The sequence below is a fragment of the Mirounga leonina genome, unplaced genomic scaffold, assembly GCF_011800145.1.
Source record: "Mirounga leonina isolate KUSES-001 unplaced genomic scaffold, KU_Mleo_1.0 Mir_166, whole genome shotgun sequence".
NCBI classification, from domain to species: domain Eukaryota; kingdom Metazoa; phylum Chordata; class Mammalia; order Carnivora; family Phocidae; genus Mirounga; species Mirounga leonina.
The window spans coordinates 27,697,911-27,714,743 of record NW_023270418.1 but is presented as its reverse complement, the minus strand read 5'-3'; the positions used below and the strand labels follow the sequence as shown (position 1 = coordinate 27,714,743).

The following is a 16,833-nucleotide window of genomic DNA, read 5'->3' as shown; positions in this document are numbered from 1 at the left end:
TGCTGTGTAGGGATAGAGGGAACATACCTCAATATCATAAAAGCTATATACAAGAGACCCAGAGCAAATATCCTCAATGGGGAAAAACTGAACGCTTCTCCCCTAAGGTCAGGAACACGACACAGATGTCCACTCTCACCACTGTTGTTCAACATAGTACTAGAAGTTGTAGCCTCAGCAATCAGGCAACAAAAAGAAATAGAAGGCATCCAAATCAGCAAAGAAGTAAAACTTTCAATCTTCGAAGACTACATGATACTCTATGTAGAAAACCCAAAGGGTCCACCAGGAAATTGCTAGAACCGATACAGGAATTCAGCAAAGTCACAGGATATAAAATCAATGCACAGAAGTCAGTTGCATTTCTGTACACTAACAATGAGACAGAAGAAAGAGAAATCAAGGAATTGATCCCATTTACAAAGCACCAAAAACTGTAAGATACCTAGGAATAAACCTAACCAAAGAGGCAAAGGATCTCTACTCTGAAAACTATAGAACACTTGGGGGCACCTGGGTGGCTCAGTTACTTGGCTCAGGTCATGATCCCAGGGTCCTGGATCCAGCCCTGCATCAGGCTCCCTGCTCCCTCTCCCTCTGCCCCTCCCCCCTGCTCCTGCTTTCTTTCTCTCTCACTCTCTCTCAAATAAATAAATAAAAACTTAAAAAAAAACCAAACCATATAACACTAATGAAAGAAATTGAGGAAGACACAAAGAAATGGAAAAACATTCCATACTCATGGATTGCAAGAATAAACATCATTAAAATGTCTATGCTACCCAAAGCAATCTATACATTCAGTACAATCCCCATCAGCATTTTTCACAGAGCTGGAACAAACAATTCTAAAATTTGTATGAAACCAGAAAAGACCCTGAATAGCCAAAATAATGTGGAAAAAGAAAACCAAAGCTGGAGGCATCACAGTTCTGGACTTCGAGCTGTAATACAAAGCTGTAGTCATCAAGACTAGTATGGTACTGGCACAAAAACAGACACATAGATCAATGGAAGAGAATAGAGAACCCAGAAATTGACCCTCAACTCTATGGTCAACTAATCTTTGACAAAGCAGGAAAGAATGTCCAGTGGGAAAAAGACAGTCTCTTCAACAAACAGTGTTGGGAAAATTGGACAGCCACATGCAGAAGAATGAAACTGGACCACTTTCTTACACCATACACAAAAATAAACTCTAAATGGATGAAAGACTTAAATGTGAGACAGGAATCCATCAAAATCCTAGAGGAGAACACAGGCTGCTACTTTGACCTCGGCCACAGCAATTTCTTCCTAGACACGTCTCCAAAGGCAAGGGAAACAAAAGCAAAAATGAAGTATTGGGACCTCATCAGGATAAAAAGTTTATTTATTTATTTATTTATTTATTTATTTATAATTTTTTAATTTTATTATGTTATGTTAGTCACCATACAATACATCATTAGTTTTTGATGTGGTGATCCATGATCCATTGTTTTCGTATAACACCAAGTGCTCCACGCAGTTCATGCCCTCTTTTTTTTTTTTTAATTTTATTATGTTGTGTTAGTCACCATACAATACATCATTAGTTTTTGATGTGGTGATCCACGATCCATTGTTTTCATATAACACCCAGTGCTCCATGAGTTTGTGCCCTCCTTAATACCCATCACCAGGTTAACCCATCCCTCCTCCCCCTTCCCCTCTAAAACCCTGTTTGTTTCTCAGAGTCCATAGTCTCTCATGGTTCATCTCTCCCTCCAATAAACAGCAAAGAAAACAGTCAACATAACTAAAAGGCAACCTACTGACTGGGAGAAGATATTTGCAAATGACATCTCAGATAAAGGGCTAGTTTCCAAGATCTGTAAAGAACTTATCAAACTCAACACCCAAAAAACCCCAAATAATCCAGTCAAGAAATGGGCAGAAGACATGAACAGACATTTCTGCAAAGAAGACATCCGAAAGGCCAAAAAACACATGAAAAAATGCTCAACATCACTTGGCATCAGAGAAATACAAATCAAAACCACTGAATGGCTAAAATTAACAAGTCAGGAAACAATGTTGCTGAGGATGTGGAGAAAGGGGAACCCTCTTACACTGTTGATGAGAAAGCAAACTGGTGGGTGCAGCCACTGTGGAAAACAGTATGGAGTTTCCTCAAAAAGTTAAAAATAGAACTCCCCTATGGCCCAGCAATTGCACTATGAGGTATTTATCCAAAGGATACAAACAGTGATAACAGTGAAACAAAGGATACAAACATGTATATATCACACTTATATACATGTGATATGTATATACACATACATAGAATGGAATGTTACTCAGCCATCAAAAAGAATGAAATCTTGCCACTTGCAACAATGTGAATGGTATTATAATGGTATTATGCTAAGTGAAATAAGTCAGTCCGAGAAAGACAAATACCACATGATTTCATTCATACATGGAAGTTAGGAAACAATATAGATAAACATAGGTGAAGGGAAGGAAAAATAAGATGAAAACAGAGAGGGAGGCAAACTATAAGAGACTCTTAACCATAAGGAACAAAGTGAGGGTTGCTGGAGGGGAGAGGGATGGAAGGATGGGGTAACAGGGTGAGGGCATTAAGGAGGGCATGTTATGTAATGAGCACTGGGTGTTATATGCAACTGAGAAATCACTGAACTCTACCTCTGAAACTAATAATACAGTATATGTTAACTAAATTGAATTTAAATAAAAAATTTTTTAAAAATAAATCTAGGTCTTTAGGGATAGTTGTTGATACTCTTGGTATATAATATTATCTACCCTGATAGGGTTTGTTGTGAGGTAATAGACAAAAACTCTGAGTGAGGCATGTGGTACATAGAAGCCATTTAAAAAATCTTAACTTACTGTTCTAATCACATTTTTTCTCTCCCACAGCTTCAAGATATCCATTTACACATTTTCTATCATATTTGACATTTAATTTGAAATAAATGACATCCTATTTAAATTTCCACTCCTGATTTCCTGGTTTGCTTCATGCATTCGGTGTCATTTTAATATTTTATGAAATTAACAAAGAATTTTGTTGGAGTACGTCAATTTAAAAAATATTGTAAAGTATTATAAAGCAATATTTTACATTTTAGTATTTTGAATAAGTTTCTACTGTTTAAGAGGCAATGATATCCCCTCCTTACCAGTATCCTTGTTTTTGACAAGTTAAATTTTTATCCTTGAAATTTCCTCAATTATTCTTACCAATTTTGGGGAACGCATCTTCTCTGCTTCTATTGCAAAAATTCCTGATATGACAAACTGAGAACAAAAAGAGGCACACATAAAGTATCTTTGTTATCACCCAAGAAATTCCTCTGACAACTTCAGTAACATTTTAAAATAATTAATAACAAGTTTAAGGAAAGGTCTATAAAATGTAACATCATGAAACTTCATTAGCTGCTAAATTTAGAATCCATAACAACTTTATTACATTTGAAAATAATTTATAAGTTAGATTTTTTTCACTTCTTGGGATTTCCCAAGTATCCACAATGATTGCTGAGAAAGTATAACTAATAACAAATTAAATGAGTTATTTGTAGATAATTTTCCAAAAACAGAATCATAAGAATCCTTTTAATTTTTCAAAGCAAATGATATTTAATATGGAGATATGAGACCATTTAAATATGTTTGATGAGGTGTGAGATGAAATCCCTGAATTTCTAAAGTTCCTAAAAGTTTCCTGTGCCTCTAGTTCCTTCACTTCCCTGGCAGTGTCCTGGTGGTCTCTGCTTTCTGAGTATAATGCACTTTTAATGCCAACTACACAGAGTTAGCTCAGACTTCACAGGGAAAGGGAATATTTCCCAATAAGACTGTGTTCACTTCAGACACCAGCCATAAGCTTGGGGATTTCCAGACCACCTGGACTTCTGACCAACTGGCTACAAATATAAGCTTTCCCACTACCCATCTCAGGTTTGATAATTTGCTAGAGTGACTCATAGAACCCAGGAAAGTGCTATACTTACAATTTTATTAGAAAAGATACAAATCAGGGCCAGTTAAATGAAGAGATGCAGAGGGTGAGGTCTAGAATGGTCTGAAGCATGATGCTTCCATGTCCTCAGCATGCATCACCCTCCTGGCACATCAGTGTATATCACCAACCAGGAAACCTACCCAAGCCTCAGTTTCCACAGTTTCATTATGGGTTTTCGTTATGTATCTATGGTTGGTCTTTCTGGCATGACCAGCTCCTGAACACTCAGGTATGGTGCAAGGGGCCCAGGAATAACAAAGACACTCTTATCACTTGGAAAATTTCCCAGGAACCAGGGAGTCAAAGCCAGCCAAATTCTCTATTATACATCAGAGAGCTATGGATGTCACACTCACTGAAATAAGAGAGGGCTCTCTCCCCACTTTCGTGTCAATTATTTTTTAGATTCCTCAAAGAGTAATGAGCTTTTAATATTTTTTAAAAGTCCTCTTTCTTGAGGAACCTGAACTAATTTCTTTCTCTTTTTCTTTTCTTTTCCTTTCCTTCCTTCCTCCCCCCCGACCTTTTTTTGCTCATCCAAAGAGCAATTGAAGTTTGAAATGAATTTGGTTGAAACACCAAAATTCCTATTGTAGTTCTATGGTAGCCTCTGGAAAAATCACCTAGTAATAAATCCATGGTTTTCTATTAAAGAGATGGAGGGAACCATTATTGGATTAATATTATACTTGTATTTAGGATGGAATAAAGGAATTTTTTAAACATGATTTATGGCATGGAGGATAGATATAATTTTACTGGTTTCATTTAAGAACTTCTTGTTGATTTATTTTTTAAAAATTTTTATTTAAATTCAACTTAGTTAACATATACTGTAATATTAGTTTCAGGGGTGGAATTTAGTGATTCATCAGTTGCATAGAACAACACCCAGTGCTCATTACATCATGTGCCCTCCTTAATGCCCATCACCCAGTTACCCCATCCTTCCATCCCCCTTCCCTCCAGCAACCCTCAGTTTGTTCCCATAGTTAAGAGTCTCTTATGGTTTGCTTCCCTCTCTGTTTTCATCTTATTTTATTTTTCCTTCCCTTCACCTATGTTTCTCTATTTTGTTTCTTAAATTCCATGTATGAATGAAATCATATAGTATTTGTCTCCATCTGACTGACTTACTTTACTTAGCATAATATCCTCTAGTTCCATCCAGGTCATTGCAAGTTATCTGTATTTTTAAGAGTCCTTGTCTTTTAGAGATGCATGCTGAAATATTTACAAATAAAATTATGTGATGTCTAGGAATTGCTTCAAAATAATCTGAGTAAAATAGGGAAAGTGAATGGAAGAATGGATGAAGCAAGACTAAATATGAGCTGATAATGGATACCAAAGGGTCAATATACTATTCTGCTTTTAAATGTTTGAAATTTTCCATAATAAAAGGCTTGGCATGCTAAAAAAATTAACTTCTTGTGGAGTGCATGAGCTTTTATTACTAGAAAACACACATTGTTATAGTGAATCCACCCACATGAATGTTTAATAGACTGCTATTGAAAACTATTTAATTAACAGAAAATAGCATTTAAAAATAATTTAATCTGCAGTTTAACTTTTGAAATGTAAGAATCACACCCAAAAGTCACCTATCCTGAATATTTTATTATTATCTGGCATTGGTTGGAAAGACAGTTGTTTCTGAAAATCTTTTGCACAGTGAAGGAAACCATCAATAAAACAAAAAGCCTACTAAATGGGAGAAGATATTTGCAAATGATATATCCAATAAGGAGCTAATATCCAAAATATATAAAGAAATTGTACAACTCAACACCAAAAAACAAGTAATCCAATTAAAAATGGGCAGAAGACATGAACAGACATTGTCCCAAAGAAGAAATACAGATGGCCAACCAACATGAAATGATGCTCAACATCACTCATCATTAGGGAAATGCAAATCAAAGTCACAATGAGATATCACCTCACACCTGTCAGAATGACTAAAATCAAAAACATAGGAAACAATAAGTGTTGGTGAGGATGTGGACGAGGAATGTCGTGTATTGTTGGTGGGAATGCAAGCTGGTGCAGCCACTGTGGAATACAGTACATAGGTTCCTCAAAAAATTAAAAACAGAATTAGCATATGATCCAGTAATTCCACTATTGGGCATTTATCCCAAGAAAACGAAAACACTAATTTGAAAAGATATATTCACCCTTATTTTTTTTTTTAAAGATTTTATTTATTTATTTGAGAGAGAGAGAATGAGAGACAGAGAACATGAGAGGGGGGAGGGCCAGAGGGAGAAGCAGACTCCCTGCCGAGCAGGGAGCCCAATGCGGGACTCGATCCCGGGACTCCAGCATCATGACCTGAGCCGAAGGCAGTCGCTTAACCAACTGAGCCACCCAGGCGCCCCACCCCTATGTTTATTGCATCATTATTCACAGTAGCCAAGATATGGAAGCAACACAATTGTTCAACCATAGATGAATGGATAAAGAAGTGGTATATAACATATAATGGAATATTACTCAGCCATTCAAAAAATGAAATCTTTCCATTTACAACAACGTGGATGGATCTAGAGGTTATAATGCTAAGCAAAATAAGTCAGTCAAAGAAAGACAAATACCATATGATTTCACGTCACATAGGATGTGGAATTTAAGAAAACAAAATTAACAAAGAAGAAAAGAGACAAACAAAAAACCAAACTCTTAACTGTAGAGAACAAACTGGTGGTTACCAGAGGCAAGGTGGGTTGGGGGTTGGGTGAAATAGGTGAAGGGGATTAAAAGTATATTTATTGTGATGAGCAGTGAGTAATGTATAGAATTGTTGAATCATTATATTGTGCACCTGAAACTAATATAACCCTGTATGTTAATTATACTTGAATTAAAAATAAATAAATATTAAAAAGATAGTTGTGCATAGTTATGCATCAAGAATGGATTTTTTTCCATTGGTATAAACTGCATGTATGCATGCAGTCTTTATAAAAAAAGACTATCCACAGTCAGTAATGAGGGCAGCCATACATGTTCCTTCCTCAGAAACATGGGGCCTTTCACCATCAGAGATTTTCATGTCTTTTCAAAGTATGAAGAAAATAAAATGGTATGATATGATAGAGGATCTTGGGGGTGAATTTTTTTTTAAAGATTTTATTTATTTATTTGACAGAAAGAGACACAGCGAGAGAGGGAACACAAGCAGGGGGAGTGGGAGAGGGAGAAGCAGGCTTTCCGTGAGCAGGGATGTGGGGCTTGATCTCCGGACCCTGGGATCATGACCTGAGCCGAAGGCAGACACTTAACGACTGAGCCACCCAGGCGCCCCTTGGGGGTGAATTTTAAGAGGTTTTTCAAAAAGGTCTCTTGGAGGGTGCCTGGGTGGCTCAGTTGGTTAAGCGACTGCCTTCAGCTCAGGTCATGATCTTGGAGTCCCAGGATCGAGTCCAGTATCGGGCTCCCTGCTCAGCGGGGAGCTTGCTTCTCCCTCTGACTCTACCCCCTCTCATGTGCTCTGTCTCTCATTCTGTCTCTCTCAAATAAATAAATAAAATCTTAAAAAAAAAAAAAAGGTCTCTCAGAGAAGGTGACATTGAAGCTGATAATAAGCATCAAAACTTGAGGGATGAGCCTCTCCAGAAGAAACTGCTACTGCAAAGGACCTAAGCCTCAGTGCAAGTGTACTTCCCTCTTGGCATCCTCCCTCATCTTTGCCAGTTGTTAATGGCCAGCTGCTGTAAGTACCTATGGTCCATGTTTCCATAATAACTCTCAAATATATTGAAAAAAAATTACACACATGTTCATTTGCCTCTTTATTTATTCAAACCCCCTTAGTTCAAAATTGAATTTAGATAACTTGCATAAATGCATGCATTAGGTTTAAAAATTAATAAACAGAAATAATTGGTAGGTAAATACACTAGGGATAAAACAGTACATAATCAGCTGAGGCCAGGGGTAATTTTAGTCCAGTGAAACTGTAGTATGGGTCACTGAACAATCAAAGGATCAGACAGAACTTGTCTTCACTTTTGACTCTGAGGCTAGTGGTGGCTTTCTTACTGTGTGGTAACATAATAATAGGGCATGTAAATATATGTAACTCAAGTATGGCTCACCACACTGGGTGACCAATGCTCTCAAACTCCTGTTGGATTACCACCATAACTCTGAGGACAGACTCAGTTAATCACTGTGTCAGAATGAAAACATATACTGCACTTGCTCTGTCAGCTAACACATTATTTTTCTTTTTTTGCAGGAAAACTCAATGAAAGAGTTCTCTAAATTTGCTCTGGCTTCTGATTCTTTTTAAAAATCATTTCAATCAGGTTTTCAGCTCCACCTGACAATGAACCTCTTCTTGTCAAGATCACTCATGACCTCAATGTTGCAAAAGCCAATGGCAATTTTAGATCTTATCTCATCTAACTTGACCTATCTATAGTCATTGAGAATTCACTACTCCCTCCTTGACTCTGCCTTCTTCACTTGGCTTCCAGGATAGTATACTCTCTTGTTTTTCTCCTCAATTTTTTTTGCTTGTCCCTCTTCTTCAATCTGAATTCCTAATGCTGGAGATGCCCCAGAACTCAGGCCATAGTCCTCTTCTTTACAAATGAGATAACTTCTTGCTAATTTCATCTTGTCTCATTGCATTAAATACCATCAGTATGCCATTGACCTTACATTTATACTTTTTCCCCCCAAACTCCAGACTCATAGGTATAAGCAGGATACTTGGTATGTGTAATGTCTAAGACATAGCTGATGTCTAAAAGGGATTTCAAACCCAACATGTCCCAAATTGAACACCTGAAGTTCCACCCCCTTTAAACTCATAGCCTTACCCATCTCAGTCAATGATAAATCCATTCTTTTAATTGTTTGACCCACTATTTTGAAGTCTCCTTTATTTCCTTCCACTGCTTCACTTCCCATATCCAAGCCATTAGGAAATCTTTGGGGTTCTAATATAAAAATGTATCCAGAATTAACTTTTCCTTTTACTACCTCTCTGGTTTGAGCCACTATACTCTCTCACCTACATAACTATAATCAGATCTTTTAAAAGGCTCCTTGCTTGAACCTTTGCTCCTTTATAATCTTTTAATGGTTCTTTAATACTTAAGTTAGATCATGTCATTCCTCTGTTCAACAACTTGCAATGGCTCTCAATGTTTTTTGGAGTAATAGTACATCTAATGACTGCAAGTCCTTAGATTAACATACTTCCTATCATATAGCTGACCTCTTTTCCTACCAGTCTCTCCTAGCCCAATTTGCTCCATACAAACTGGCCATTTGTTCAGTAAATGGTCCACGCTTGCTCTCAGCCTAGGGTCTGCTCTCCTTGTACACTCTTTCTTCAGATATCCCTTGTGGCTTATCACTTCAACTCCTTCAAGTCTTTGTTCAAATGTCTTTTCTCAATGAAGCTTGAATGTCCTATAAAAATTGCAACCTTATACATTTTTATCCTCCTCTACATTATTTTTTCCCACAGTCCTTTTCATCTTTTAATACATTATCTTTTGCTAGAAGGCAAGCTTTACAAGGGTAGGGATCTTGATCTCTTTTGTTCACTACTGCAACTGAAATACTTAGAACAGAGCCTGGCTTCCATTAGGTAGTGAATATTCGCCAAGTGAATGAAAAATATTTTTGTGACATAGGTATATATTTTTGAGAAGTCTGTGGGAAAATGGAAGGAGGTAGAATATTTTACCCCATGCTATAAGACAATATACAACCCTTAGAAATCCTTGTTGAATTCTTCCAAATTCCTCTTGGGTCAAGAGCTTCCTGCTCTTTCTTCTTTTCTCTTTTGTCAAAATACTTTTCAAAGTCCCTTCTATTGCCCCAACCATTAAACTCTAGCTCTCAGCTTGCCTATATTATTGGCAAACATGAGTCTTATAAGTAAACATTTACTACTTATCTAAAATGCCCTTTGAGAAACTTACCATTCATTGTCCCTAACTTTCATTCAACTAAATAGAATCTTTGTATGGAAGAATTTTATAAATAAATTTATCATCTTAAAATAGCTTCAGTAGATATGAGAATGAATTTCTTGACAGCAGGAATTGTATGTTTTCACAGATGGTATCTCTACATTATTCCCTGGCCACAGAAACTGGCACAAATACATTGAATAAATGAATGCATGATCATCAGTGAGATAATTTACTCACAAACAAGGATGCCCAAAATGGGTATCCTGATATCAAGGTTATAGGCAGGTAATTTATTGAAATGGAATCAAATTCTCTGATATATAAGTGTATCCAGAAATATCCCAGAACACAGTGGATCAGACCAACCATTACTTGGGCAGCCTGTAAGAAAAGAATGTCATAATCAATTATCCAGATATATAAAATTTCAAAAGAGTTACAAATTGGGTGATAGAAAGGGCATGGGAGAAGTACAGCTTCTGTGTTTCTGAATCATAGGGGTCTTTGCCACTACTCTTGTTCAGCCCTAGAAATTATCGAAAACTGGGGAGAAGACAAGGTAATGGAGGAAGGTAGCAGCCATAGAAGTGCTTGGAATCTCTACATGTACCTCATACAGGGGTTATTCATGAGGATTTCCTAGCAATTTGTAGAGGTGTGGTTGCTTTCAAGTAAATGAAGGTGTCTAGGGACTTATTTATGGACGAGGATACTTAGCATCCTCTAGTTCTGAGAGAAGAACTGTAGTCTCTGCTGCTCCTTCTGCCTCTTCCTCTTGTCTGTACTCTCAGTGCCGGCTCTTTTCTCTGATACATTTCTACCATCTCCATCCCCCTCAACCAGTTAATGGGACAATGATTTTCTTCTGTTAGCAATTTTGGCTTTGGCACCAGGAGGTGAGAGGATCACTTGCAACCACACCTGCTGAATCCTAAGATTCTGGTCCCAGTGGTCTTAGGCATTTTCCTAAACCAAGATTTATCTTACAGTCCTGGTTTTTAATCTGACTCAAGAGTCCACTAATTAGGGTATATTATAGAGAAAGGTGTAGCATGCTAGATTTGGTTGGGGTGAAGGAGTAGGAGTGGTGCTCCAGAATATCACCTTCCCCAAGATAAATGTACAAGAAGTATGCCGAGAACACAATGCTGTGAGATGATCAATGTCTACAACGCCCTGTGATCTAGATGATCTCTTTTATATACCCCTGACCTCATCATCTTCTTTAGGACCCACAGTCTTAGATTTACTTTAAATCCTAAACATACATAGACAAAAGAAAATCATAGGGGTAGGATTGCTGGAACTCATTCCATCAATTCTCTTTCACTAGGATGTTGAGGCAGAGGAGTCACTGTCTTCTTTTAAAAATATTTGGAACTTGCAATATCAAGGTAATTTATCCACTCAAGTAGCATTTAGTCCTTACCCCCACCATTCTGGTTTCTTTTTTCAACACAATGTGGGACGATGTCATATAACCTAAAATATAGCATTAGAGAGAATGAATGGGATATATTTTTAGAACAAAATGTAAAAGAATAAATAATGATTTTGTCAGATAAGACACTTAAAAGTTATGGAGAAATTTGTTCTTGCATTTTCTAATTTTTCACAATGAAACAATTCTCTGAAATAATTTAAAATCAACCCATTGATATACTCTCTTGAACATAGATAATGACCTCTTAAAAACTCTAATAGTCCTATTAGATTTTATCCATCTTTTATGAACTTTAAAGACACTCTGAGAGCCCTTAGGATTCTTAGAGGCAGACAACAGAATTTAATCTGGCTGGTTTAAGCAAAACAGGATATTAGCGAGCTCAAAGAATCACTGGTAAGGTTAAGTTTGTAGGCCAATGCCCAGAGGCAAACCACCGATCTAGATTGAGGAGGTGTCCTTGCTACTTCCCACCCCAGAACTCTGCTGCAGATGGTCAAACCTTCCCTGCCTCCCCGGGCCATCATCCGTGTAAGCAAAACTGAAGCTCAGTGTAGGGTGTATTTTGTTCTCTTCCAAATCATACTCTGTGCAGGAGTATGTGATTTGTAGCACTAGACCACATGACCACCCTCTGACTACAGGGGAGGCTGGGGAATATAATTTTTTTGGACTCAACTTTGAAAAGGTAGCTTTCACAACCTAGCAACCAATTAAAAAAAAGATGTTCAAAGGTATGGCACTCATCTCTTGAGTTTAGTACAGGTCAGCATGAATTTACTCCTAGGTTACTGCAGCAGCAATTCTAGCGTGCCTCCAAATTAATCTAATTCACAGAAAGGTGTCTAGAAACAACTACCCATCAAATACTGTAGTGGCTTCTGCCGTCTTTATGGCTCCATCAGGCTGAGAGACTGAGCTTTGTTCGCCTGCATCTGCCTTACAACTTGAGCAGGTGCTTCTCTTGGGTCCTCAGTGCAATTGTAGCAGCTTCCAATTGTCTAATGGTCAAAATTGGAAATGCCCCCTGACTATAACTTACTAAAGAATAAGAAAGTACAAAACAATAATCCAATAACCACAGCCGAGGAACTTAAATCCTTAAATCCAGTCTCTATACTATGACCATAATGATATTTCTAAACTGAGAATCAAGTATGGAAATCACCTGTTCAGAATCTTTCACTGGCTCCTTGTTGCCTTCAGGCCTCAGTGAACATTCTTTTACGTGGCACATTAGAGTTGGGTAGGATTTGATCTCAACTTCCTTCTCTCCACATAGTACGCCATCCATTCCTGACTACTGACATTATCATCATGTAGCTTTAACTCATGTTTTTAAAGTAACTTCCCATATACATCTTTGCTGCTGTAAAACCTCAGTGTCAAAATGTCTGGCTCTAGCAATGTATTTTTAAATTGTTGGAACTTGATAGTTGTTTGCTAAATCAATCTGACAATAAAATTAAATTTCTATCTATTGATCAACCATACAACCATATTATGTATAAGTGGATAGATTTGTTTACATCAGTTATGTAACATGTTTGGGAAGGTCAGCCTTAACACATAGATTCTCTGGCATTTATTGAGTTAATTTTGGAGAGACCATGAGGTATCACAAAAATAGAGTCATTCTCCAGAGCGTGTGAATCCAAGAAAAAACGAACAGGCTGATCAGGACATATGGACTTGGGGTAAGGACAATGAGCTCTGGTTTTGATGTTGAGGGTCAGAATTTCTATGGGCAGGGCATATGAATTGCAGAAAGTGATTCTCAGAAGAGTCACTTCTCACATGGGGAACTCTCTGTGGCTTGCTCCAGGTGAGCAAAGGAAGAATTTACTTATTTAATCATGGTTAAAGATTCTCCCAAGTAATACTTGCCAACCCAGCTAGGAAAGAATACACAAACAGAGAAACTCTTTAACACACAGTTCTTGGAAATCAACCATTCTTATCATCAAGAATATGATGTCTATATATTTTCTGCTGCAAAATCTAAAGCACATCTCCTACTAAACCACAAAGAATATCGGAATATGATCAAAAGGTGGAAGGCAGGAGTCAGTATTGCCAGTACTTGCTCCATGACCCTGGGATCCCCAAGTCACTATACTCTATGTTCTCCTTCTGTAAATTAGCCAACCTACCTTCATCTGAGAGGATGCTGTGTGTGTAAAACAGGTCAGTTATTGGAAACACAATGGAAGAAGGGATAGTATTGAAAGGAATAAATAAAAAGCAGAATGATGTATTAATTGGGATTCTTCCCAACTGTGTTTGGGAAGCACTCTGACTAGGGGGTCGTTGGGAATACCTGCCCCCTAGGGTAGTTTTATTCTTGGCAACAGTGACAACCTGGCTAAAGCTCCCTACACTCACGTGTAGCCTTCTTGGTTCGTTTTCTCCGATGTGGTGCCCTTGGTTCGGGGTTTTGCAGCTCCGACATCTGGTCGGTCGCTGCTTCCTCGGTTGTGGCCCTCATCCTCCCTTCGCGTGATTCCAACTCTGCGGTTGTGGCTGAGAGCGCGGCGTCAGGGGCCGCTGCGCGAGGAGCCCCGCGTGGACCCCCACAGCATGGTGAGATCCCTGCAGTTTCACGAAGCCTGCAAGTTCCCACGATGAGGGCAGGGTAGTGGGTTGACAGCAATGCCACTCTTAATTGGTTGTGTCAACATCATACTCTGTCTTTGGAGGCTGTGGTTGACGCTACCCGCAGGCTGATCACATGGTGGTCCTATCCCTAACTGCAGAGATGCCCTCCTTGGAGAAGCCTCATCATCAGAAGCCCCCTGATTCTCCAGATGAAGTACCCTGCCCTACTGGGGCTTGTACTGAGAAGGGGAAAACCAATAATAAGCAAGATCCATAAGGAAAATTTATACTGTAAAAGTGACACAAACTAAAGAGAACAATTAAGTACAGAGGGAAATAGGGTATGTGTATGGATGGAAATGTAAAGAAGGGCATTCACAAAAGTCCTCCTTATGAACAGGACATTTGATCAAAGACCCCAAGAAAGTGAAGGAGAGAACCTTGTAAATATCTGGGAAGAGAAGGTGCCCAGTATAAGGAATGGCAACAGGAGAGTGTCTCAGGCTGCTCAAGGAAGAAGGTGTGGCTAGAGTAGGAATGAGAAGAGGAAGCCAGATCATACAGGGCCTTGTTAGGACTTCGGCTTTACCTGTGAGTAGGATGAGATGCTATTGAAAGTTTTACATTTAACATTTTATCATGAAAAATTTCAAATATGCAGAAAAAAATATGATAGATCTCATAGAGTGCCATTACCCAGCCTCAACAATTACACTTTGCAACCTTGTTTTTTTATCAATTACCCTTCTCATTGTTTATTTTTTTCTGGTCCAGGCAACATATAATTTCACCTTTAAATATTTTAGTGTGTGTTCTAATAGTTAAGAGTTTTTTTAAAAAAATAATATCATCATTAGACCCAATAAAATTAACAATAGTTTCTTGATCTTATCTAATATCTAATTCACACTAAAATTCACTGATTGTCTTAAAAATGTCTTTTTGTAGTTGGTTAGTTTGAATCACTATTCAAATAAGGTCCACTTACTGCATCTGTTTGCTTTGTGTCTTAAGTCTTTTAAAAACTTGCAGTTTTCCTCCTTTTTGAAATGCTGTGTGTTTACTGAAAAAAGTAGGCAGATCATTTGTCCCTTATAATTTTCCACATTCTGAATTTATCTAATTGCTTCTGTGTGGTGTCATTTAACTTGTTTCTCTATTCTTCATATTTCCTATAGACTAGTAGTCATATATAGAGGCTTCATTAGATTTAGGTTCAGATTTTCTGGCAAAATTCTAGCTAGTTGGAGCTATGTATTTCCTTTGCATCACCATGGGAGACAGTTGGTTGACTGGTTGCCTTGCTTTAGCGATAAAAATTGAACAGTACAATTAGGTTTTGTCTTGATTTTCCCACTAAACATTTGCTCATCAATTTTTCTCTAATGAATTTTAGAATCTATTGATGATATTTACTTAGATCCATACCATTGGAGATTCCACAATCATGGTTTTCTTAGTCCTATTATTTTTCTTAATTTATTGTCTGATATTCTTCTGAAAAGAGTAAATTTCCTTGAGGAATTATTTGATTCTCCAAAAATAGTTTGTATAATAATGTTAAAGGTCAAAGGCATTCTGGAATGGCATCGTAAAGACCTCCAAAAATCTGCTTCTCCATAAAAGCAATGAAGACATTGGATAAAAATTGTCAAAATCAACTTTTCAGAATTCTGGAAATTAATCAAAGGCTTGCAACAATCTGAGAAGTGTTTATTCAAGAAAAACGGCTGACTTTTGGTAACAACTTTTGTGGTGTTTTAACTTGTCCTATTTCCACTCTCATCTTTCTTGTAGCCTTTGAAAACACAGTTTCAGAATGATGCTAACTGTGAAAACAAGCAGCCAAACAGCCATTGGAGAGGACAGAACAGATTCAGAATTCTCCCAAAAGCCCTCCTCCCATAGAATGGCCACTATTTGATCAGTATGGCAGCCCCTTAGAAAAGCTCCCTTCATAGCGCTTATCTTTATTTGACCTGACCTAGAGCTTGTTCAATGAGAAAAGCCCTCTTCTAGGCTGTATGTATAGGTGGCTTTTTAAAAACTGCCAATGCCAGCTACCTGGAAGCAATACAAGTAATAATATCAGCAAAACAGACTGGATGAAAAACTTGAAAGTGAAAATCTAAGACACTGTAAAGCTCTGACATATTCCTTGACATCTAGTAGGCCTCATGCTTGTGCAGGGTTGTGCACATGCCAAGGAAAGACCTAAGAAGACTCTAATTTCTGGCTGACCTTGAGGCTGTGTGTGAACAAGAAGTGAACACTAAGGCAGAGTTTTAAGCTCCCAAAACGTTGAAGGCATTCTCTGACAACATACAGATCTCTTCAGTAAGGACTGGGAAACTTGTAGCCTCAAGCAACCTAAGTATATCTCACTCCAGTCATCAGCTGACCACTAAGTTAATCAAGCAGAAATTCAGTGATTACACATGACAAATACAGACTTTACAAAATTAGCCCTGGAAAGCCTCTAAACAAACAGCAACAACAAATATTAGAACTCTGATAAAAACTCTCAGGATCTGATTTCCCAAGTTGTCTCATTATATTGTTTAGAATGTCCAGTTTTCAACAAAAAATTATGAGACATACAAAGAAACTGGAAAATATGGGCCATAGACAGGGGAAAAAAAGGCAATAATAGAAAGTGTTCCTGAGGATGATAAGCTTAATAGACAAAGACTTAAATCAGCTATTGTGACTATATTCAAAGAGCTAAAGAAAACTATATCTAAAGAATAAAAGGAAAAGTATGAGAACAATATCTCACAAAATAGAGAATATCAATAAAGAAACTGAAATTATAAAAATAG

General features: G+C 37.6%; 1 protein-coding gene across 1 annotated transcript in view; it reads right to left on the bottom strand.

Moving 5' to 3' along the window:
- Positions 1-8,653, bottom strand: part of LOC118016313 (membrane-spanning 4-domains subfamily A member 8-like) — a 107,346-nt gene extending 98,693 nt beyond the window's left edge. The window contains exons 1-2 of the mRNA XM_035013749.1: positions 8,522-8,653; positions 3,235-3,291 (exon numbers count right to left, since the gene is read on the bottom strand). Coding sequence (XP_034869640.1) covers positions 3,235-3,291; positions 8,522-8,653 — 189 coding nt within the window. The remainder of the gene's footprint in view (positions 1-3,234; positions 3,292-8,521) is intronic.
- Between the last annotated feature and the right edge of the window lie 8,180 nt (positions 8,654-16,833).